Source organism: Panthera onca, chromosome E2, assembly GCF_046562875.1.
Source record: "Panthera onca isolate mPanOnc1 chromosome E2, mPanOnc1 haplotype 2, whole genome shotgun sequence".
Classification (NCBI taxonomy): Eukaryota; Metazoa; Chordata; class Mammalia; order Carnivora; family Felidae; genus Panthera; species Panthera onca.
This window is the reverse complement of record NC_138353.1, coordinates 54,806,737-54,828,890: the sequence shown is the minus strand read 5'-3', so window position 1 is coordinate 54,828,890 and position 22,154 is coordinate 54,806,737. Positions and strand designations below refer to the sequence as shown.

General features: G+C 57.6%; 1 protein-coding gene and 1 long non-coding RNA gene across 2 annotated transcripts in view; both read right to left on the bottom strand.

Annotated features, from left to right (window-relative positions):
- Window positions 1–1,555: 1,555 nt before the first annotated feature.
- LOC132690091 (uncharacterized) lies at window positions 1,556–6,706 on the bottom strand. The gene is made up of 4 exons (XR_009615236.3): window positions 5,345–6,706; window positions 4,415–4,637; window positions 2,934–3,002; window positions 1,556–1,804 (listed from the first exon to the last, which is right to left on the bottom strand). It is a non-coding gene; the product is annotated as an uncharacterized LOC132690091 (long non-coding RNA).
- Window positions 6,707–11,796: 5,090 nt separating this feature from the next.
- The window catches only part of CMIP (c-Maf inducing protein), a 232,988-nt gene continuing 222,630 nt past the window's right edge, over window positions 11,797–22,154 (bottom strand). Inside the window, exons 16-21 of the mRNA XM_060650050.3 lie at window positions 20,875–21,015; window positions 20,073–20,120; window positions 18,848–18,994; window positions 17,848–17,953; window positions 16,426–16,496; window positions 11,797–13,816 (exon numbers count right to left, since the gene is read on the bottom strand). Coding sequence (XP_060506033.2) covers window positions 13,763–13,816; window positions 16,426–16,496; window positions 17,848–17,953; window positions 18,848–18,994; window positions 20,073–20,120; window positions 20,875–21,015 — 567 coding nt within the window. The 3' untranslated portion in view covers window positions 11,797–13,762. The remainder of the gene's footprint in view (window positions 13,817–16,425; window positions 16,497–17,847; window positions 17,954–18,847; window positions 18,995–20,072; window positions 20,121–20,874; window positions 21,016–22,154) is intronic.

The window sequence follows — 22,154 nt, the reverse complement described above, 5'->3', positions numbered from 1 at the left end:
CAAGGTGTCCCCTGTCCCTGCACATCAGTGGCTCTGAGCCCCCAGAGGGACTTGGCCTGACTGTGAGCCCAGCTTCCTCTCCCACGGCCACCCTTCTCCCCAAGCCTCACCTCACTCATCATTGCCGGGCCTGCCCCCAGACAGCACCCCTCCCCGGCCAGGCTGGGCCAGTGCATTCCTGCTGCCTCTTCTCCATCTGGTATCTTAGCCTCCTACCCAAGTATCAGGTACTCACAGGGCAGTAGCTCTCAGCTGAGGTGGTTTCGCAGGGTTTCTGGATTTAGCAAGTAAAAATGCAATCTTGAGGGCAGAATTCTACCAAAAAGTTGTGAGTCGCTTCTCTGAAATTCAAATCTAACTGGGAAACCTGCATTTTGTCTGGCAACCCTCCCCCCAGGGGACATTTCTTCATGTCTGGAAACAGTGTTGATCGTCAAAACTGGGGGGTTTCATTGGCATCTAGTGGGTTGAGGCCAGGGATGCTGTTTAATACCCTACGATACACAGGATGGCCCCACCATGAGGAATAATCCTACCCAATTGTCAACGGAGCCAAGGAGAAGAAATTCTAGGTTCTCCCCAAAGCTAACACACATACTTAACTGTGATCTCAGGGACTTGACGGGGGGGGGGGGGGGGGGGGGGGGGTGCGGAGAGGAGAGCAGTGGTCACGTCCCTGAAACAAGTAAATGGCTTGTTCAAGGTCATATAGCTGGCAAGGAGCAAAGCGGAGTCCTCCGCCTGCCTGTGCCTTCTCCTAATAGGCTCCTCTGAAACCAGGAAGTACAGTGGGGGAGGACAGGCAGGGAGAGCCCCGCAGGTTCCCCAGACCCGCCAAGGAGTGGCTCTGGGGACTGGCTCTTTTGGGCTCCTTAGGGGGCGGGCAAGCCAGTGCTGCAGACGATCCCAGGTACTGCCACCAGGGGGCAGCAGAGACCTGGAAATGAGTCTTCACACCCTGGCCTTCTGGAAGTAACTGCAGATTCTTGCAGACTCCGGGGTCCCCCTCCAGAGAATCCAATTCAGCTGGTCTGCAGGTCTGTGATGCTCACCAGGCATTGGCTTGTTTTGTTAACAGCTACCAGGTGATTTGGATGCTCAGCCAGGCTTAAGAACCACTGGTCTAAGACCTCGATTTTCATCCCTGATGGGTCATGAGTATCACTCCGGAGCCTTAAAAATACCAGCGTGAAAACCACCCCAATGCCCACCGCCGAACGACGGATAAACACAGTGTGGTCCGTACAATGAAATGCTATTCGGCCATGAGGGGAATGACACCCTGGGACGCGTACCGCGTGCATGAGCTCTGGAAGTCACTGTGCTGGGTCAAGCCAGACACAAGGGAGCCCTCTGCGGTCTAGAGTAGTTGAATTCATAAAGACAGAAAGCGGGGGTCACTATGGGCTGGAGGCGGGAGGGGTGGGGAGTCAGCGTTTAAGGGGTACAGTTTCAGTTCGGGAAGGTGAACATTTCTGGAGGTGACAGTTGCACCACAACGTGAACGTACTTCTTGCCACCGAAGTGCACACTCAAAAAGGGCTAAAACGGTCCATTTTACGTTATGCACATTTTACCACAATAAAAAAATAATGTAGCGGAAACATAAACGTCACGATTAAAGTTTAAGAGCATTCCACACAACAGGGGCGCCTGGGCGGTTCAGCCAGTTAAGCATCCAACTTCCGCTCGGGTCACGCTCTCGCGGTTCATGAGTTTGAATCCTGCCTCGGGCTCTGTGCTGGCAGCACAGATCCTCTGTCCCCTTCTCTCCCTGCCCCTTCCCTGCTTGCACATTCTCTCTCTGAAATAAACAAACATTAAAAAAAAAAATTATTCCACACAACGAAACCACACATGTGCAAGTCCCGGCTCAGACCAGCAGTAAGAGGGGCCGGGGTTTGGACAGCTACAAGTGTCCCAGGGGGATTTCACCAACAGCTGTGGTCGGAGATTATTCTAAGATTCCAGCATCAGGGAAGAAGAGTGGGTGCACCATCCATTTACCTGTTGTCATGGTTTTAAACTCCGTCCACAAATTCTTTGATGCTCTTCCTTCAAGAGGTGGACCCTAATCTCCCTCCCCTGAGCGTGGGCTGGTCTTAGTGCCTTGCTGCTAACAAACGAGCCCAAAGCAGAAGTGACGGTGGGGGATATCAGAGACCCGGTGCCACCCTAGTTTCTACTTTGGTCTTTCCCTCTGATGACTCACCCTAGGGGGAGCTGCATAAAGCAACACTCAAGGAGCCTTCTGGACAACCGTGTGAGGAGAAACTGAGGCCTCCCGCCAGAAGCGGTGTGGGGCACTGTCACACAAGGGGGTCCTCCAGCCCAGCAGAGCTTTCAAACAAGGCCACGGCCTCGGCTGACATCTCGATGGCCGCCATGTGGGAACGAGCCGTGAGCCGGAACGACCCAGCTGAGTCACTCCGGAGTTCCTGAGCCGCAGAAACAAACACGCTCGTTTCCAGTCGCTGCATTTGGGGTGATTTGTTACGCAGCGGTAGGTAATTAATGCATCCATTCAGGAGTCACAGAATCATCCGCTCAGCCCTTTCCACAGCCACCTCCCCACCCACCCATCACAGGACACAGGGCCCAGCACAAAGGAGACCCCTGTCAGATGAATGATCAAACATTTTCTCAGCATCAAGCCCATGGCACTTGCTGAGACAGGCCAGGGGACTCGGCGAGTTGGCCAGGAGGGTGGCCACCTCCCTCGAAGTAGCTTCCCCAGCCGAGTCCATCCGGCCTCATTTTTTTCCTCCTCATTTCCTCCCATAAACCCTTCAGGCCTGGAAGATTTGGGCTTTTCTGGAGGCCAAGTGGGGCAGCCACAGAAGCCTCATTTCCTTCTGTATGGCAGAGGCCTCATTGTCTCTTCCCTGAGACCATCATCAGACAGACTTGGGCCCTCCCCACACCACACATACCTTTTTGCAGATGAATCTCTTCTTATCCCTCAGGGTTTACCTGACATGCTAGCGCCTCTGTTTTCTCATCTACAAAATGGGGATAATGAGGGTATTTTGAGACTGGATGTCATGGTGCACAGGAGGACCCTCAGCAAAGGGCCAGGGGCAGCAGGTACTGATGCATGTCTGCTGAGCTGCCAGGACAAGAGGGAAGAGTGCCAGGAAAACCCACGTCCTCCAAGCAACCGGCAGGGCCCGCAGGTGACTCTCAGCCCTCTCCTCTCCTCCCTGCTTTGCTCACTCTGCTCTGGCTGCACCATCGTCCCCCGTTCCTCTCACACTCCATGCCTGCTCCCACCTCACGGCCTTTGCACTGGCTTTTCTTGCTGCCTGGAATGTTCTTCCCCCCAAATATCCCTTGGCTCTTCCCTCCCCTCCTTCACGGCTGTGCCCAGATGTCCCCTTCCTTCTCAGTGAGGCCTTCCCTAGCCACCTTCCCTCCACTCTCTCCATCCTCCTTTTTGGATTCAACTTTTTCCCCATCACATCTCTCCTTTTAAGACACTACAACTTGGGGCGCCTGGGTGGCTCAGTCGGTTGAGCGCCCAACTTCAGCTCAGGTCATGATCTCGAGAACACTGCATGAGTTCAGGCCCCGCGTCAGGCTCTGTGCTGACAGCTCAGAGCCTGGAGCCTGCTGCAGATTCTGTGTCGCACTCTCTCTCTGCCCCTCCCCTGCTCATGGTCTGTGTCTCTCTGTCTCAAAAATAAATAAAGACATTAAAAAAAAAAAAAAAGACACTACATCTTTTTCTTATTTTGTTGCTTGACTCCTCTCAGACATAGGCTCCACATAAGGGGCTTTGGTCTTTATTCACTGCTAGATCCCCACACTTAGCTGAGTGACCAGCATGCAGTAGGTCTTTAAGGTGGATGGATGAATGATTAAGAGAGTATTAAGTGGGACTTCTCCAGCAGCCTTGAAATCATCCTCCAGGTCTAAGTCCCCCAGATTCTAGAGAAAGCCAGAAAACTGGAGACCAGACCTCAGGGCTTATTTACCAAGTGGCTGCGAAGGTCCTGCTTTCCCTTATATCATCCCAGCACCAACAGAAGACTGGGGTGGGAAGAAAAGAAGAGAGACGCTTCCCTCCCCGGGTCTCAAGTTCACCCCTGCTCTGCACGAGTCAGGGAAAAGAGAAGTGGTAAGAGGGGCCAGGGTGGGGAGAGGTGACCAGGGCGTGTCAGGAAGGTGTGAGGTTCTGGAAGTCACATGGACACCAGGGAGGAAGGAACGCCAAGAGCGATTTCCAGCATCCCAACCAAAAAGGTTGGCTCCAGGGTGAGGAGCCCCCAGCAGGAAGCAGCTGGGGGGCAGGGTGTGTGTGTGTGTGTGTGTGTGTGTGACCAGCAGCTGGGAGAGGGAGCTGTGGGGGTGGGGGGGGACCCGTCCTGGGGACCCTCACCCCACTCCACACAGTCTTCCCAAGTGCACACACCTGGGCCACAACAGGGAAGCAGCAGCGGGCAAACAAGGACAAGGGCAAGACCCGGGAAGCGCGGGACGGGCCTCCCTTTCTTTCACTCCCGCGGAGGAGGAAGGAGCTCGGAAAAGAGAAGAGGCACGAAAAGCAGGTGGCGGCGAGGCTGAAGTCAGCCAGCCTGGCCAGTCTGTTCCTGAAGGCGTCTTTAAGAACCTGGAGAGATTCGACTGAACAAGGTCTAGAGACAAAGAAAACACCGTTTCGTACGTGAGCTCCAGGGAGGGCGGCGCCAGCAGGCGGGCGGCGGTGTTAGGACTCCCCTTCTCCCTCGCTGGGTCCCCGCCGAGGACCGCAAGCGCTGGGGATCGAGGGGGGGCGCCCTACATGCTCCTCGAAGGAAGGAAGGGGCAGGGGGCCCAACACAGTGGGGCTGGGAGTGGGAGGAGCGGGCGGAGGGACGTGCCCCCCTTGGGTGTGTTACCGTGGGGAGGGCCATGCAGGACCCTGGGCTGATTTCTGGCCGAGGCAGCTCCCGGACTGTCGCTCCCAGTCCGGGCGACGGGGGTGGGGGCAGGCTGGGGGGCAGCGGGGAGCCCCTCGGGGGGTCTCGGTACCCCGCTCTCTCGCTGGGCGGTGCTCTGGGGCGGCGGGACCCAGGCCCGCACTTTCCGCTCCCCTCAACCCTGCAGAGCCTTCCCAGCCCCGGGGTCTGCGGCAGCTGCGACGCGCACCGAGGGAAGCGGGGGTCTCCATGGCAACGTTGACGTCAGGGACCCGGGGCCCGGCACGCCGCCTCCCGCCCCCGCCCGCCGGCCTGGCGCAGCCCCAGCCCCGATCTGCGGCAGCTGGGACGCCAGAGGCGTTGGAGCCGCCCCCTGCCTCCTGACCTGTCCGGTCCTGGCCACCGGAGGCGGACAGGTGTGAGCCAGGCCCGCCAGGTCTCACCTGCCTGCCAGCTTCCCCGCGACCCTTTGTCCTCCCATGGCCCTCTGCCGGCCAAACCGACCTTCCTTCCTAGGGAGGATGGCATGTGAATCGGATGCCGGAGGTGATGAGCCCCGACCCCCTCCTCCACCCTCCCAGACTTCCGTCTGCCTCCCTCCGCTCCGCTCCACAACAGAGGGGGGCGGTTTGTAGTTGAACAACTCCCAAATCGTCATATATCCCTCCCCCACCACTCTGCCTCCGCCCCCTTGCCTCTCTCTCCTGCTGCTCCTGCCCCCCCACTTCGTCTTCCTCCCTTCTGCTGGTCCGTTCCTCCCCGGTGCCAGCCTCTGCCTCAGGGCCTCCGCACCGGCTCTTCCCACCGCTTGGAAGGTGCTTCCCAGCTCCACCTGCCCCAGGAGTTGGTCATTTCCGGCTCTTGCAGGTGGAGACACGTGAGCTCGGTGCCGCCCCCTCTTGGAGGCGCTCATTCCAGCCGCCTGCACCTCCTTGTAGCTCTCTCCGCCGTCGCGATGAAAAATGGTTTGTGGGGTTATCTGGCTAATGGCTGCCTCCTCCCTCAGACTGAATGTGGTGGAGGATGGCGTTTGCTTTATTTACTCCTGAGTCGCCAGCGTGCCTGGCGCACGGTTGGTGCTCAGTGCATTAAAAAAAAAAAAAAAAAAAAAAAAAAAAAAAAAAAAAAAAAAAAGCCTCATTGAGATACAATTCGCCAGCCCCACAATCCACCCAAGTGCACAGTTCCACGGTTTTTAGCACAGAGTTGTGCAGTCAATTTAGAACATTGTCATCACCTCCAAAATGAACCCCTGCCCATGCCTGTCCCCCATCCCCTCAGCCCTAAGCAACTGGTAATGAACTTTCTCTGAAGATTACCCTATTCTGGGCTTTCCTATGATCATGGTATAGGATCCCACTTTTGTGACTGGCTTCTTCCACTTGGCACAGTGTTTTCAAGGTTCAGAGCAATACGCTTTTGCTCAGTAAATGGACGAAAGGCTACGGAACCAACTCCCTCTCCTGGCGAGCTGACAGCACGCGGGAGGAAGGACACTGGATCCCTTGTGGGACCTGCCTCAACATGAGGGACAGAGCTCTGACAGAGACTGCGCGTGGCCTGGCTGCCTGGGTACACCCTTGACTGTCTTCAGCTCAAGGCCAACACCGACTCTGCTTGCCCAAACCCTGGTGTCGACATAGGTCAGATGTCAGATGTCTCGTTTCATCAGGAGCCACTTTGCTTTCTTTACTTTGGGGTTTACCTTCCTTCCATCCATCCATCTTCCCAAAACGCATGGTTATGATCTCCCAAGCTTTCTCTTGTAAATGATATACTACCCTTCCTTTTTTAAAAAAATTCTTTTTAAATTCATTCATTCTGAGAGAGAGAGAGAGAGAGAGAGAGAATCCCAAGCAGGCTCTGCACTGTCAGCATAGAGCCCCATGCGGGGCCCAAACCCATGAATCATCAGATCACGACCTGAGCCGAAGTTGGATGCTTAACCGACTGAGCCGCCCAGGCGCCCCTAAGTTTGCCTTTTTCTCTAAAAAACGTGGACACTAGAACAATTTACATTATATAAATGACTTGCATCCTATTTCTATAAGGCAGGACTTATCCTGAACAGCCACCACCAGGGGAGAGAACCCCCAACCCCATGCGCATACGGACGCCTCTGTAACTCCAGGGCCGGGAGGGGCTTATGATGCATTACTGCTCTCCATTAAAACCCCCAGGAGGGAATCACTGGCCCACCTCCACTTCAGCAAACCCCTGTGGCCACTGCTGGGGGGAGCCCCAAAGAGGAGCTGACATGGTGTATCCAACGCCCCGTTCCCTGAGCCTCCTTCCCACTGGATGCAACAGCCTCTTCTCCTACCTGGCAAATCCGAGAGGAGACAAAGCCTGGTGTTTTCGAGGAACAGCTTGTCGTTCCTACCATTACACTGAGAGGAAACACAAACAGCCAAGCGGTCTGTTGCCAGGAGTTTGGTGGAGACCTTCTAGCCAGTGCTCAGCCTTCTCCTGCCGTGGGGATGACCAAATGTGCTCCGGAAAAGGTTTCCTTTCTGGAGGTGTGTCCGGAGGGCAGGTCTCCACGCACTGATGCGTGGATCAGGAACCACGAGGACTGCATCTCCCCGCCGAACCTGAGAGAGGCTAGCTCAGGCTAGCCTTAGCCAGCATTAGAGACGGCACGGGAGGGAAGGCCAGCACTGAGGTTTTCAAGGCCCCACCCCAACCTGAATAGAGGACACTGAAAAATAAAGCAAAGTCAGATATCCCACCACATACAGCTGTGCACGTTGTGCACTGTACGAGGATGCCCCACATTTAAGGGAGTGTGTGGATTTACTATGCAAACTGGTATAATGACGACTGTCCAGCAGATGGCAGTAGAGCGTTTTTGAGGCGGGGACAAACGTTCACAACGACGGGCCAGCACTGCGCTGAGAGAAGTCATGGTGGCCAGGGCACCACTCACCCTCCCAGACCCAGACACAGCAGAGAGGAGCAGCGGCCATCTCTTCGTTAAGAGAATTATTTTTCGATGCCGTTTTAACAAATTGGGGTGACATTCGCGTAACATAAAAGAAACCATTTTAAAGAGGCATTTAGAGCGTTTACACTATCGTGCAATCAGTACCTCTATCTAGTTCCAAAGCATTTTCCTCAGCCCCAAATAAAACCCCATATCCATGAGGCAGTCACTCCCCAGCCCCTCGTAAACACCAGTCTGCTTTCTTTCTGTGCAGATTTGCCTATTTTAGATTATTGCCTATATATGGAATCCACCAATATGTGGTCTGTTGTGTCTGGCTTAGGTGACTCAGCATGATGTCTTTGAGGTTCATCCACGAGGGACCGTGTGTCCACGCTTCATCCTGTCTTACGGACGGATAATCGTCCATCGTCTGTAAATAGCACATCTATTACCTGTTGGTGGATATTTGGGTTGTGTCGACCTGATGCCACTTTTAAAAAGGGGGTGTGTAACACAGAAAGTAAACGACACAAATCTTAAAAATGTGGAGCTCCAGGGGTGTTTAAACACCCGTGTGGCTGCAGATCGAGCTGTAGAGCATCCTCATCACCCCAGAAGCTTCCCTCTTCCCTTCCCAGTCGATGACACCTCCCACCCCCTGCACTATCAGTGACCACGGTTATCACCTCTATAGTCATAGATGCCTCGTGCCCATCCATGCACTTCACGTACATGGAACCCTCCGGCAAGCCCTCCTGGCTCCTTCACACATGTAACGTGTGTCCAATTAATTCACGCCACTGTGGGTATCAGAAGTTGGCTCTTTTGGCCTTTTTCTGCAGAATTCCATCACACGACTAAGTCACTGTGCGTTTTATCGATTCTCCTGTTGAAGGGGAGGGGGGGGGGCGCTCAAGCTCTTCCACTGCGAGACCACCCTGGTTTGTTTATTCTCCTCTTAGTGGACATTTGGGTTGCTTCCGCTTTTTGGCTCTTACGAATAATGTTGCTATAAACACCCTTGTCTGTGTCTTCTGGTGGACACGTGCACTCGGTTCTCCCGGGTCTGTATACCCAGGAGTGGGGTGGTGGGGTCACAGGGTGGGCTGGATGGTTAGCTTTTAGTCGATACGCTTTCCAAACCCGCCGAACCGATTTCTATGCCTGCCAGCAATGTGTGAGAGCATCTGGCAGCTTCCACCTCCACCTCTGAAAACAGGTGCAAGCTGATTCTTAGGTCCCCAGTTGCACGGTCCTTCTGGCTTGGCTGAGGCTGAGGCAGTTGTGCCCAGCGACCGTGCAGTCTCCTTAGGAGGGCTTTCTCAGCCTGTGGGGGAGGGGGCTCCCCCTGTAACCTGTCCCTCTGTCCCCTAGCATGGTTAGCCACTGTCTTTGTTTGGGCTTCCCCAGAAGCAAGCTCTGGGATGAAGATTCCAGCATGGGTGGCTTATTTGGGAAGTGGTCCCAGGATGGGATGGAGGGAAAGTGAGGGCGAGAGCAGAAGGAAGTGCTAACAGGCTGGTGAACCCTGGGGACAGCAGACTGTCCCCAGGGGAAGCAGATGGGAGTCTCCACCTCCACTTGGAGGGAGAACGCAGGGGCACTGACACACCAGCCGGGCAGGCCACTGAGAAAGCTGCTGCCAGGCAGAGGTGCTAATTCTAGGCCCTCGAAGCCCCCAGTGAGAAGAAGCCAAGGAACGTGAACATTACCCTTGACTCCTTGCTGGTCTTCCCTCCATACCAGGCACCGTGTTCCGCACTTTCACTCCCAAGCTCCTCTTGAATCTTTCTTTCCAAGGTCCCTGCCCTGGTCCCAGCCCCATCCATTCACCAGCCAGCAGCGGACAGATCTTCCCAAAATGCCTGGGTTCTAAGGTTGGCTGCATCCGCCGCTCCCCGTGTGGCCTTGACCAAGAGACCCACCCTCTCCTGGCCTCCACTTCCCCATCGGTCAAGAGGGATCATATCTGCACCCACCCCTTAGGCGTATCAGGTGTAAATGAGTTCAGACCTACAAGCCTTACCCTTGTTACTGTGCCTGGCACACAGGAGGGGCGGTATAAGCATTTCGTTAGAAAATGAGCCCGATCATTGCAACCTCCCTATCATTCATAGCCTTCAAGATGAGCCCCAGTCATCAAAGGAGGATTAATGAAACGTCGAATCCAGAAGATACATTCACCTGGAACGGGTGACTATGACCTTATTTGGAAAAAGAGTCTTTGCAGATGTGATCATGTTAAGGATCTGTCCACGGGGTCATCCTGGGTCATCCAGGTGGGTCCTAAATCCAATGGCAGATGTCCTGATAAGAGAAAGCAGAGGGAGATTCGCTGGAGAAGGGGTGGGGGGTGGGCGTGTGGGACACAGCAGAGGCTGGAGGGGCAAAGCCACAACCGGGAACACCAGGACCCCCCCGGGAACTGGAAGAGAGAGGGAAAGTTTTCTCCTCTAGAGTTTTCAGACAGTGCGGGGCCCTGCTGACGTCCTGGTCTTTAGAACCTCAAGAGAGTAAGTTTCTGTTGTTTCAAGCCACTGGGTTAAAAGTAAAGACACACCGTGGCTCGGCTGTGCCGGGGGAGGGCACTGGCTGGACTCTGGGCATACTGGGGGGCAGGCGGGGGCAAAGGATGTGAGGTTTCCCAGCGGGAGCGGGCAGGTCCCGCCAGACTAAGACCCGGAGAGGGGAGAGGTGTTCCTCCGAGAGCCAGAGTTGTGGAGGGAACTACTGTGAAGCTGGGACGCCCAGGGGAACCCCTGGCCGGGCAGCCTCACTCTCCAGGCTCCCCCAGAAGCCAGTGGGTGGAGGAGCCCCAGGTGATGCAGGACAGAGCGAGGAGGGGGACCGAGGATGGGACGGCTGGCAGGGACCCCCCTTCCATGTGGTATCAGGCGCACCTGCTGTGAGCCGCCCCCCTCTCCCGGGTGGGAAGGATCGGGGATGGAGCAGGCGTTCGCGCCTCGTACACGCACGTCTCCACCTGCAGCTGGCCCGCCCGCCACGCCTGAAGTCTGGGGCCTTCCTGATCCTCGCCCGCGGCTCCTGCTTTCCCTGTGTGGCCAGAGGCCTCTGGAAGTGAGGAGGGCCAGGAGCGGGCAGCAGGGATGTGGAGAGGCAGGGCAGGTAGTGAGGGTAGGAAGGTGGTGTAGGAAGGACCAGGGAGGCAGCGAGGCGGCTGCTCGGTCCCCTGGACAGGGATGAGGGGCCCGGCCCAGGGTGAGGGAGGTGGAGATACTGATGGAGGAGGAGGAGACTCAGGAACATTCTCAAGCGGCTTCTGAAGGCAGGCAACGGGCTGGATGTGGGGCGTGAGCGACGGGCCACCGCGCTGGGGTAACACTGGGCAAAGAAACCCTGCAAAGTGAATGACTTAGGAGAGGAGTGGAAACAAAGTCTCTCCTTGGACTCCTCCAACTGCCTCCTGGGGACATGTGGGTGAGCGGGCAGCCGGGTGGATGGCTCTAGGCTGCTGAACTCAGAGAGGCTTCCAAACACCAGCAGCATCTGGGTTTCCCAGAGGTCCTGGAAAGCAGAGTCTCGGGCCCCACCCAGACCTTGGAAATCGTAACTCGCATTTTCCCAAGACCCCCAGGTGACGAAGAGGCCCATCGGTCCTAGAAGTTCTGGACGAGAGCTGCCGTGAGGGCCCTGATGCAGAGACTGGCAGCCTGGGTTTCCCCCAGGGAGTGATTTTGTCCCTGGTGGACATTTTTGGCTGTTATGTCTGGGGGCGGGGGGGACTGGGTGCTATTGGCATCTAGCAGGCCGAGGCCAGGGGCAACGCAGGACATTCTCGGATGCACAGAACGGCCTCGTGACAAAGGAGGGTCTGGCCCCCAGTGTCAACGGTGCCGAGGGTGAGCAGCTCGGGACGTTCAGAGGAGTCCTGACCTCGGCCCAGGTCTTGTCCCCTTCCCGTCCCCGCCGAAAGGCTCCCTCGAAGCCACACAGAAAGGCCAGATGTCAATGAGTCACTTACAGTTTATTTTTGCCTGAAAGTATTTCACATCTCTGAACACAGCTAACGTGACAGTAGTATTAACCATCAGGAAAAGCAACAGTGCGAAGGGAAAAGATGGCATGTCTCGGCTCTTTTTGTTTCTTTTTTAGAGTTTTTTTGTTGTTGTTTTTTTGTTTTTTTTGTTTTTTTGTTTTTTTGTTTTTGCTTCTTCCTGCACCAGAGTGCTATAAAGTTTGGGACCGGAGGGGAGAGAATAAAACCAAACAACAGAAAACAACAACAACAGAAGAAAACAAAACACGAAACAGAACACACTCACACGCACACACAAAATAAAACCTGGCACGTAAAATGAATTAAGACTGAAACCCAATTTCTTTTTTTTTTTCCTTTTTTAAAAAAATGAGGGCATAGTTGGGGGGGGGGTGGGTAATAAAGTCTACCTAGCAAAGTATAAAACGACAAAAGCATGGTTTCCATTGAATAAGATTAAATATATATAAAACAATTACATTGACTGAGGGATCAGGGCTGGGGGTGCCGGAGGGGGACGGTATTTGTGCTAAACCAACAGAAGAGGGGGCTTGGGGGGAGAGGGGACCCCAAGTAAACCATAAAAGGGCTGTTCTGTACAGGGAGGGCTTGTTAAGAAAAAGCCGACTGTTTACAAAAGAAACGGAGGTTGGTTTGTCTTCGGGGCAGGTGTGGGGACAGAAAAGGGTGTCTGTGCTGTAGCGGTCACATTCATAGGGGTGGGGTGGGCAGTCAGGCTGGTGGAGGCGACGTCTCTCTCTTCTCCCAAGAGACCATGCAGAGAAGCAGGCATGCGTGAGGAGACCACGTGAAGCACAGGATGGCGGGGAGGCCACAGGCCGCAGTCTCAGTGGGGACAGGGATGGCAGAGGCCACCGGAGATGGGAGCTCTCCGGGGGACGGGGCTGGGGCAGCTCTTCCAGGGGATGGACCAGGGAGGACAGGTTAGCACCCCCCAAACGGCGTAAGAGGGGGCTGAGAGAAAGCCGGGGCCTGGCAGGAACAGGACTACAACGTGGGGACCCCACTTCTGCCCCCCAGCCTGACCCTCACCCAGGGGCAAGTTGGAGACATCTGGGAATTGGAAACGCACAGTGGGGGCGGGCGGACAGACGGCCGAGCGTTAGCATACAGAATCCATTACGAAAAAGCAATTAATTTTCCAAGGAGGTTTTTTTTTTTTTGTCTGTTTCCTTTAAAAAAATAACAATAATACTACCACAACCCCAACAGCTGACTGGTTTATACAGTACTACGGGCCAGGGGAGGGCGGGGTGGGAGGGCAGGAGGGAGGGAGGGAGGGTCAAAGACTTCATAAATAAGAGGCAGGTCCCAGACCCGCAATTTGTCAACATTTCTTAAATAGGCGCATTATTTAAATCTTATGTACAACAAGAATCACTTTGCATAGCAATGGCGAGGACACAGGACGGTGCAATGACATGTCTGGGTTTTCTTGTCCCAATGGTGGGGGGCGGGGGCGAGTTCTCGGTGGAGCCTGTGAGGAAGAAAGCACCCTTCCTCGGCCCTCGAGGCCCATCAGGGTCGTGTGATGGTGGCATCGGAGTTGACTTTTCCCACACAGCATTGAACACAAAGGCAAAGAAAATCCACAAAGGGTCCCCCCTCCCCAAGGCCCCCACCCCTCCCCCACCCTCTCCCCCGACCCGCTGACGCTCCTCTGGTTGCTACAAAGTCCTTTTTGGATCAGGTCAAGGTTTCCAATTATGAAGCTAAAAGAATTAGGCGGGGCTGGGCGTGCTTACGGCCCCCCTCCCCACCCCCTCCCCCCTCCGCCCTCTGCCCCCAGAAAGACTCCCCCATCTATCTCACAGCCGGGACGCTGGGGGCGGGACCCCAGGGCCGGCGCTCTACGGCTATTAGTCAAAAGTCGTGTGTTGCAGCTGCAAACTCCTTCCTGCCGAGCCGGGAGCTTCACCAGGCTTCCGTGTAGCGGACGTCCACTTCCTTCAAGTTGGGAAGCTTGGCCTGCGGGGCAGCAAGGAGGACGGTCCTTTCCCGAACCTGGCCCGGCGGTGCCTGGCTCCCCCGCAGCCACGGCCGGGGTTCCCACTGTGCCCTCCCCACCTTGCCGTCGGGGCTCCCTGGGGCTCAGAGCTGGGTAACCTCGGGGAGCACAGGGCAGCAGCCCCGGGGTCGGGGGTCGCAGGTGGGCGGACAGCTGCAGGGGATTCCGTGCCCCCTGCCTCTGCGAGGCCGTGGATGCCTGGCTCTGAAGGCGGAAAGCCCCGGTGGGAGCCCCAGCTCTGCCGCTTGCTGGCTGCACGACCCCGGGGGGCAGAGCCCCCGGCCTCCTCCTCTGTGGAGCCAGCGTGATCCGGCCACGGCCACGGCTCACAGGACGGCGCTAAGGGTGGAACCGCCTGACGCACGGCTCCGCCCTGAACGACACAAGGCCGTGTGCCCTACAGGCGGGAACCACCCTCACCGGCACCACCGCCTACAGGCCATCGCTACCGGAAATGGAAATCGGGCAGGCGAATGCGGCGGGATCGCCATAAATGCAGGCACCTGGGGGGCGGCGAGTCTTCCCCTGCAGGACGCCCCCGCGTCGGAACCGTCTAGACTGCAAGCTTCCACCTGCTGTTCATACCTGCTTCCCGCTCTCCATCCCTGCCACCCAGACACATCGCCTCTCTTCCTTCTTTTATAAACAGCCGGCCTTCCCTCCACAAGCCTTCGCTGCACAGACAGGGCTAATGGCTCTCCTCCCTTTGCTCCCTCTTCCAGACTCTCCGTGGGGGCGCCGGCCAGTGTCGCCTTCTACCGTGCGTGCGCACGGCTCCTCCGCGCTTCTCCCCTGCGCTCTGGCTCGTGGGCCCCCAGCCCTGCTGCTCAGGCAGAGGCTACAGACTGGGGGCTGCCTTGCCTGTGCAGCACTGTAAAAACTTCTTTAAGCCAACCTCTCCGATCAGGAGATGGCAAACTGGCACGGAGGTTTCCAGGTTCTCCTGAGAGACGGGGCCGTGAGCTGGAGGGCCCTGCCTGCCTGCCTGATGTGGAGTGCAGGCCGCCTGCCCCCAGGCAGACAGACAGCCTCCGGGCCATCCGATGCCCGCAGCACAGAGGTTGGGCGCACTGGCCAGTATGCCCAAGTTGGCACCATGGGGTCTCTCGGATGCGCGAAAGCGGCTTTTCTCCACAAGGGGCTGACCACACCCCTCTGCTGCTTGGCTAGGGCACCCGGATCTGTGCTCCTTCGCCTGCAGGGGGCACAGTAACCCTCAACGGTGCAGAAACGCCCACTTGGGTCCGGCAGGTCGGGGAGGCCCTGGAGGGTGCACTCGGGCTGGTTCTGCGCCGGCCACACCCCTGCCCCGCTTCACGTGCTCCTCAGGACCCTCTGACGGCTCTCCTGGCCTGCTCGGCAGATTCCCTTCTCAAGACCTCCTTTTGTGAAGGCTCTTCTGCCCTACTGAGCAGGGCTGGCTGTCCCCTGTCCCCTCCCTGCTGGTCCCTGAGCCCTGTCCTGGCCTGGTTACTGCAGGTATCCGTCTGCCAGGACGGAGCTTCCTCCTGGGCAGTGGTGAACCAGATGCACCTTGGTCCTGTCCCTGTCCCCAGCCTGGGCTTGGCACATAGTAGGTGCTCTAAAGCTGGCCGCAGGTCTGGCTGAGCTGGAGGGCTGAGGGTGGGGGGGGGGGGAAGGGGTGGTCCCTGCTCGTGGGGATTCCTTCCAAGTGGCTTCCAGCGTGTGAAGGTGCTGGCGTCTCATGGTGGGTCTGGCTGCCTGGCCCAGCCCTTCGGTCCTCAGCGCTGGCTTATCTGCAGCCCCACTCACTCCTTCCGGGGCAGTTGGTACTGGACCCAGAGTGATGGGGGCAGCAGACTTCTGAAGGCCAAGCTCCACCAGTCCCCCAGGAAACATGCCCACCTTTCCCTACTCAGATCTTCTTTCTTGCCCCAACTTTATAGTGCCAACCTAGCCCAGGCTACAGGACCAGGAGCTTAACCCATGACTGCATCAGCCCTGTCGATGTTCTCCCTGTTTCTACTCTTGCTTGGACCACCCCCGGCTCCAGCAAAAAAAATCAGTTTTCCTGGTAACAGCCACAACAAGCCTTTACAAGCATAACTCACAACATTGCTTAGAGTCTCTGAAAGCTTTCTACTGAACTTGGATGGAATCCAGAACCCTTCTGTGACCTATGAGGGCTTATTCAGTCTGGCCCAAGTCTGTTCTCTCTTACTTTCTAGTCACATTTGCTACAAAGTCAGTTCATACCAACCCTTTCTGCCTCAGGACCTTTGCCCTTGCTTTTCCTGTCATCCTTTGCATCCATGGCTTATCTTGTAGGTCTCAGCTTATGTAACTTCAAAGGGACCATCCCTGATGATCACATGCCAAACAGGCCCTCCCTATTTCTAATCTACCAATTCCCTGCTGGCTTCCTCCCTACCACTCCTTTCCACCTGCCATTATTTTATTTACTGACTTACCTGCCGGTGTAATAGCCTTTCTTGATGGAGAATAAGCTCCACGAGGGCAAAGCACTGGTGTCTAGATGCTGACGGATGGAAGGAAAGAAGGAGGGAAGGGGGGAAGGGAGGGAGAAAGGGAGGAAGCGAAGAATTACCTTCAGATCTTCATAGGTGTCAGCCGAGAGCTTGGTGCTGTTCATGTTTAAGCTGCAAAGACTCTTCATGGCTGTACAAGGACAGACAGACACAGGCATTAGGTCAGTGAGAACCCCAAAAAGGCAGCTGCAGGTATGGGACAGTCAAGCTGGGGGGCTGACTATTGTAGCCAAGGCCCCTGTCTAGGAGATGGGGCGGGAGAGGAGATGGGGTGGGAGGGTTTCAGGGTCACTGCTAGGGCACCACCAGGACAGAAAGTCTGTTTCAGGCAGGAGCTGGTCTGAATTGGGCTTATGTTCTCTCCCTGCTCTCTGAGCCTCCCTTCCTTCTGGTCTGTCAGGTCCCTGCACTGCTGTCCCCTGAAGTTCCCCAGAGTGTGCCTGCCACATCCCAGGTCAGCCCCAGTGGGCCAGGCTGGGCCCTTCCCCGAGGGGAGCTCTGGGAGCTCTTCCAGTAGGACTGACCCAGGACCCCCCTTCTTGAAAGCACGCCTCGAACTTTGGTTGGGTCAGGAGCCACCCATCAGAGGTGCGGTGTTCCATCCCGTTCCTGGGGGCACCGAGCCAGGGGCTGTGTGACTCCAATGACAGTGTCCAAAGAGCACATTTGCAGAAAAGTGTCCCCAAACCTCATCCTCTGTGCCCTCCATCACCCCTGTCTCCTCCCGCTCCTAAGCCATCTGGAATTTGCCAGCAACCTTGTAGGAGCCATGGCCCCTGCCCAGCGTATCAACCCCCTCAGCCAATTCCCACGTATGTCCTGTTCACCCAGATCCGGTCACCTCCCCGAGGAAGCCCTCCATGATTCCTCCCAGCTGAGGCATGGGGCCTGTCATCTAAACCAGTGGGTGGGACATGGGCAGTGCAGCTTCCCAGGCTCAGCACCCAAGACTTTGCTCTGGTAGATTAGGGTTGGGGTGCAGGAATCGGCACTTCTGGGTTCCTTGGGTGTTTTGTGGCTCCTTCTATTAGAGCAAAGCTTCTCAAACTTCAACCACACGTGGGAATCACCTGGGCATTTTGTTAAACTGCAGTTTCTGAGTTAGCAGGTCTGGGGCAGGACCTGAGAATCTGTGCATCTAACCCCGGCTGATGGCTGCTACTGGGCAGGGGAGCAGGGCAAGCCTGTCCCAGGGCACTTTCCCGAACTTGATCCCTCAGACAAGTATCTGGAGGATAAGGGCACTCGTTGTTCCGTTTTCTTCTAGAATATAAGTTCCATGAGGGCAGGGATATGTCCCCTATTGTGTTCCCAGCACCTAAAACGGTGCCTGGCACACAGCAGGTGCTCATGAGCACTTGTTGAATGAACGGATGCACGCACGCATGAATGGGTGGATGGGCGAGTGGATGAATGGATGCTCGTGTGCACGCGTGCGCGAAGCAGGCCCTGCCCACCCTGGCCACCCCCGCAGGACTCACAGCTGAGGGCCAGCAGGCCGGCGTCGGTCACAGGCGTCTCACACAGGTTCAGCACCTGCAGCATGGTGAGGTGTTCCGACAGGAGCCGCAGGCCGGCGTCTCCAAACTGTGGAGCACAGAACCCCTCAGCCCTGGGGATCGACCCGCGTCCCCACGGCACTCAGGGAAAGGACTCCGAGGCTGGAGGCAGCGGTGGAGGAAGGTGACGGGGACAGAGCCACCGCCTTTCAAGCCGGGGGATCTGGGCTGCCCTCGCTTCTCTCCAAAGACTCAAATGCTTCCCCTGACCGGGGTTCGAGTCCGGCTTCTGCTGGTGGGATGCGGGCCAGCCAAGGGCCCTTCCCAGGAGTCGGTCTTGCTGTCTGTCAAGGAGGGCTCTGAACTCAGGGGCTCCGGCTAGCAGTGAGGGCCAAGGCCGCCTTTCCCTGGGCAGGACGGTAGGATGGGGCGGGACGGGCCTTGGAGGGCAGACTGCCGGGAACACCTGGTTCCTCTTCTATAAAAGGAGGGCTCTGGCGGGGCCTCCACGTCACAGGTGGGGAGTGGAGACCACGTGTGCTGATCCACGCACGGCGCTTCTCAGCACAAACGACACCGAGCGTGGGCGGCAAGCCTCGGTGTGCTGTGGTTGTTATCACAACAGGAAGACTCCCGAGCTGCCCGTGTGCTACCCAGGCGGGTGCGGGAGACCAGCGTCATGACTCGGCCCCGCCTCTCAGGGCTTCTGACGCTTTGCTGGGCACACCCCTGCCCTGGGCCTCAGCAGCTCCAACTGTGAAACGGGCCACTGGCCTTCACGAGGTCCTAAGTGTCCTCTGGCCTATGCAGGGGGTGCTGAGCTGGGGAGGGGCGGGGTAATCAGGAGACTGGGCCCCGGGCTCCAGGCAGGAAGGCCAGTCCCAGAGGAGGGCGCAGAGCAGGGGCGCACAGGGGCGTGGAGGAGGGGGCAGGATGCGGGGGCGGGTGGGGGCAGAGCAGGGTGCAGGCAGACAGTGTGCACCTGAGTGGACCACAGGTTCAGCTGCTTGAGAGAAGGCAGTTTGATGAGGTGCTCGGCGCAGGCGCTGGTCACGTTGGTGAAGGCCAGACTGAGGTTCTCCAGGTTTCCGAAAGAGCCGGAGCTCAGCAGACGAGCCAAGTCGGCATCCTGCAAACAGACAGGCGGCGGGCTCTCGGGGAGGGCCCGGGGCTGCCAGGCGCTCCGGAGACCCCTCCGCTCCCCTGTCCCCACCTCCCTTCCCTTGCCCCGTAGACAGTTGCAGCAGGGGTGACGGTGCGGCTTGGAGGGGGGGGGGGGGGTAGGACCGAGGGGGGTGCTGGGAGCGGCTGCCCCCACGTCCCTGTGGGTGGGGGAGAAAGCCTCCAGTGCCATGACTCACACCCTGAGTCACCGACTGGGGTGCTCCGAGGCACGTCCCTCCCGCAGGCGTGTGTGCATGCACACGGACGTGTGTACCTGGCCAGCTCCCCTTCCCAGGCAGCAGCTTGGGCCCTTTGCCCGCCTGAGAACACTGAGGTCCCCCCACCTCTAAGGCCTTTGGAGGGCAAGACACACGTGAGCACTAGACTACCAGGCGGCTGCGGGGAATGTCCGCTCTCCCTTTTCATCTTAGTGATCGAATCCTTGGATTCTAGCTGCCACACGGCCACACCGAATTAAGGCTAATCTCCCACTTAGATGTGGCCGTGTGCCGAGTCTGGACAATGGTATACAGGGAGATGTGTCCAGGAGAACTTTCGGAAAGCCCTTAAAGGGAAGGGACATGTTCTTCTCTGCTCTTCCTCCTTCTGCTGGCGTGAATGGAGACCTGATGGCCAGGGCTTGAGCAGCCTTTTTGGACCACGAGGTAGAAACCTCATGCCAAGGACGGCGGCACAGGATAGAAGGAACTAAGATCCCCGAAGACCTTGTCAGTGGGGCTGGAGAGAGGCGCCAACCTCACAGTGTTGTTGTGGTGACAAAATGAACAGCCCAGTATCTGGTACGTAAATGCTCAATGTATATTATTAGTACTATTATTAACTGGTAACATATTAACGTTAATACCAGCGACAATCTACCGTGTTTGGTTTCCCGGAACCTGGTTCCCTCCTGGAAAAGCTGGCCTGTCACGTGCCACAGGGCCCTTGGTCAGCTCCACCGGCTAAAGTTCCTCATCAGGGAGGTCTAATCTAACTGCCTTCTTCCCTCTACCCAGCCCCACAGGAGAATAAAACCAACTCACCGTGGACTTGGAGGGCAGTGTTAGCCTGGTGGGCCCGCCTTTCCTTTGCTGCAACAGAAACCGGACTGATGATGACCCGTTCTTTCCCCTGGGCCGCCAGCCTGAACACCCCCCTCCCTGATGACATCACGCACAGCGCCATTTTATTTCTCGGCGGCCGAAGGCCACGCGGCGGTCTCGGTCTCGGGGGCAGACCCCGAGACGAGGTGTGAACACGGCCGGTTCATCAGAGAGGGAATCCCCAGAAACGCCAGCAGGGGAGCGGGCGAGTGAGACGGCGAAGGCCCCCCAGGAAGGGAGCGTTATGGTACCGCTACCGCTGGGGGTCCTCTGGGACATGGTGGAGAAGTCATGTCTCAGAGGTGTCCCACCTGTGCGGAGAGGGAGCTGGAGTATTTATACACCGTCTCCTATCGGCCGCCGGGTGAGAGCTGCTCCAGGAGACCAGGGAGGTGTGGGCTCACCACCCCTCTGAAGCCCAGCCCTGGTGCACTTAAAGAAGGGCCTGTGGGATATGGGGAGGGAGGCAGTGGCTGCCGCGCAGGGCCCTGGGGTGAGGCAGGATGCGACTCCTGGCCAGGCCCCGTAGGAGCTCCGGGACTTTGGGGCACCGACCTGACACGTCTGTGATCACCTGGAAAGTGGCAGGTGGTAGCCCCGACCTCTCCGGGTCTGGAGGAGGACTCGCGGAGACAGAGGCCCGCGCAGGTGCGGGCGGGGGACCCGGGCTCCGTCCCCCTGCACCCCAGCCGTGCTCTGGCGGGCCCGGCACGTGCGCCCCAGAGCCGGGCCGGGGACTCACCAGCTCCTTCAGCTCTCGCTGCCGGTCGCACAGCTGCTCGTACATGCGCTTGCCCACGCCCGTGCTCTCCAGGGTTGAGATGATCTGCAGCTGGGTGTCGTTGTTGTCGATGATGTTGTACTCCAGCATGAGGCACAAGATCTGCCCGAGAGCAGCGGAGGTGCGTTACAGCAGGGCTGGTCCTCGAAGGCACGGAGGGCTGGACCTCAGCCCGTGCCAACAGCCCCGCGCGCCACAGGGAGGGGTCTCGGATAAGCTCCGCGAGCTCCACGTGCCCCGAGATCTCATCCTGCAAACGAGCAACCACGCTCCCCCCTCGCTGTCCTTCTGGCTGGGTGACCCGGGCAAATCACGTATCGCAGCTTCCCGTCTGTACCACGGGAACATTCGTGCACAGCCAGCTGAGCACAGAGCAGGCTCTCGGCAAATGCGGGAAGAAATGATGCGTGCTAGGACCTCAAGGGTCGGGAGAGAGCCCAAAGGACAGGGCACCTCTTTCCATCCCTAGTTATCCCCCCGTGCCTGGCACATGGTTGGTGCGCAAGACAGGCTCAGAATGAAACTGGAGCCCCGGGGGACACCTGCAACACACTGCCTCCCAGAGCCTTGGGGAGCCGACGCGATCTCTGTTCTCCGGCCCTCTCGCCCAGGATTAGCATGCGGGCAGCCCTTTCCGGGGACTTCTCACTTGCCAAGCAAAGCCTGCCCGGCCCAGGCCCTCACAGCACGGCTCACCTGCCTCCTGGCTCCCTGCCCACCCCCGTCCTGCAAGTTCCCTGCGCAAGCATCTCAGTGAACCTCCGAGACGCCCACCGGGGCCTTTGGGGACTTAGGCTCTTTGGGCCCATCCACCAAAATCGCCAACCCCTTGACTCAGCCATCCTGACCTCCTCTGTTCTTCCTCACCCCTGCTGTGGGGCCTCTTGTTGACTCCTGGGCCCCCAAATCTCACTGGCAGGGACGCTCTGGGGCTCAAGTTCTCTGATGCTCTGCCCACCGAGAGGTGTTCTAATCCCCGTCGCCGTGACTACCGGCCAGCACTTCTCATGGGTAGGACGTGGCAAAGTGCTGCTGCCTGACTCTGGGGCTGCACCACGAAGAGCAACATGGCTTCTGCCATCCTGACTGTGGACAGTGGCTCTGGGGGCCCCAGGCTTCTGGGGACTTTAGGATGAGGCAGGGGGGACCTGGGCCAGGCATGTGTTCCCCGGGGAACAGGAATACTTCTGCTCAGGCTGCTTCATAGACAGAGGCCTGGAGTCCCAGCTGGCCCGGTCTCC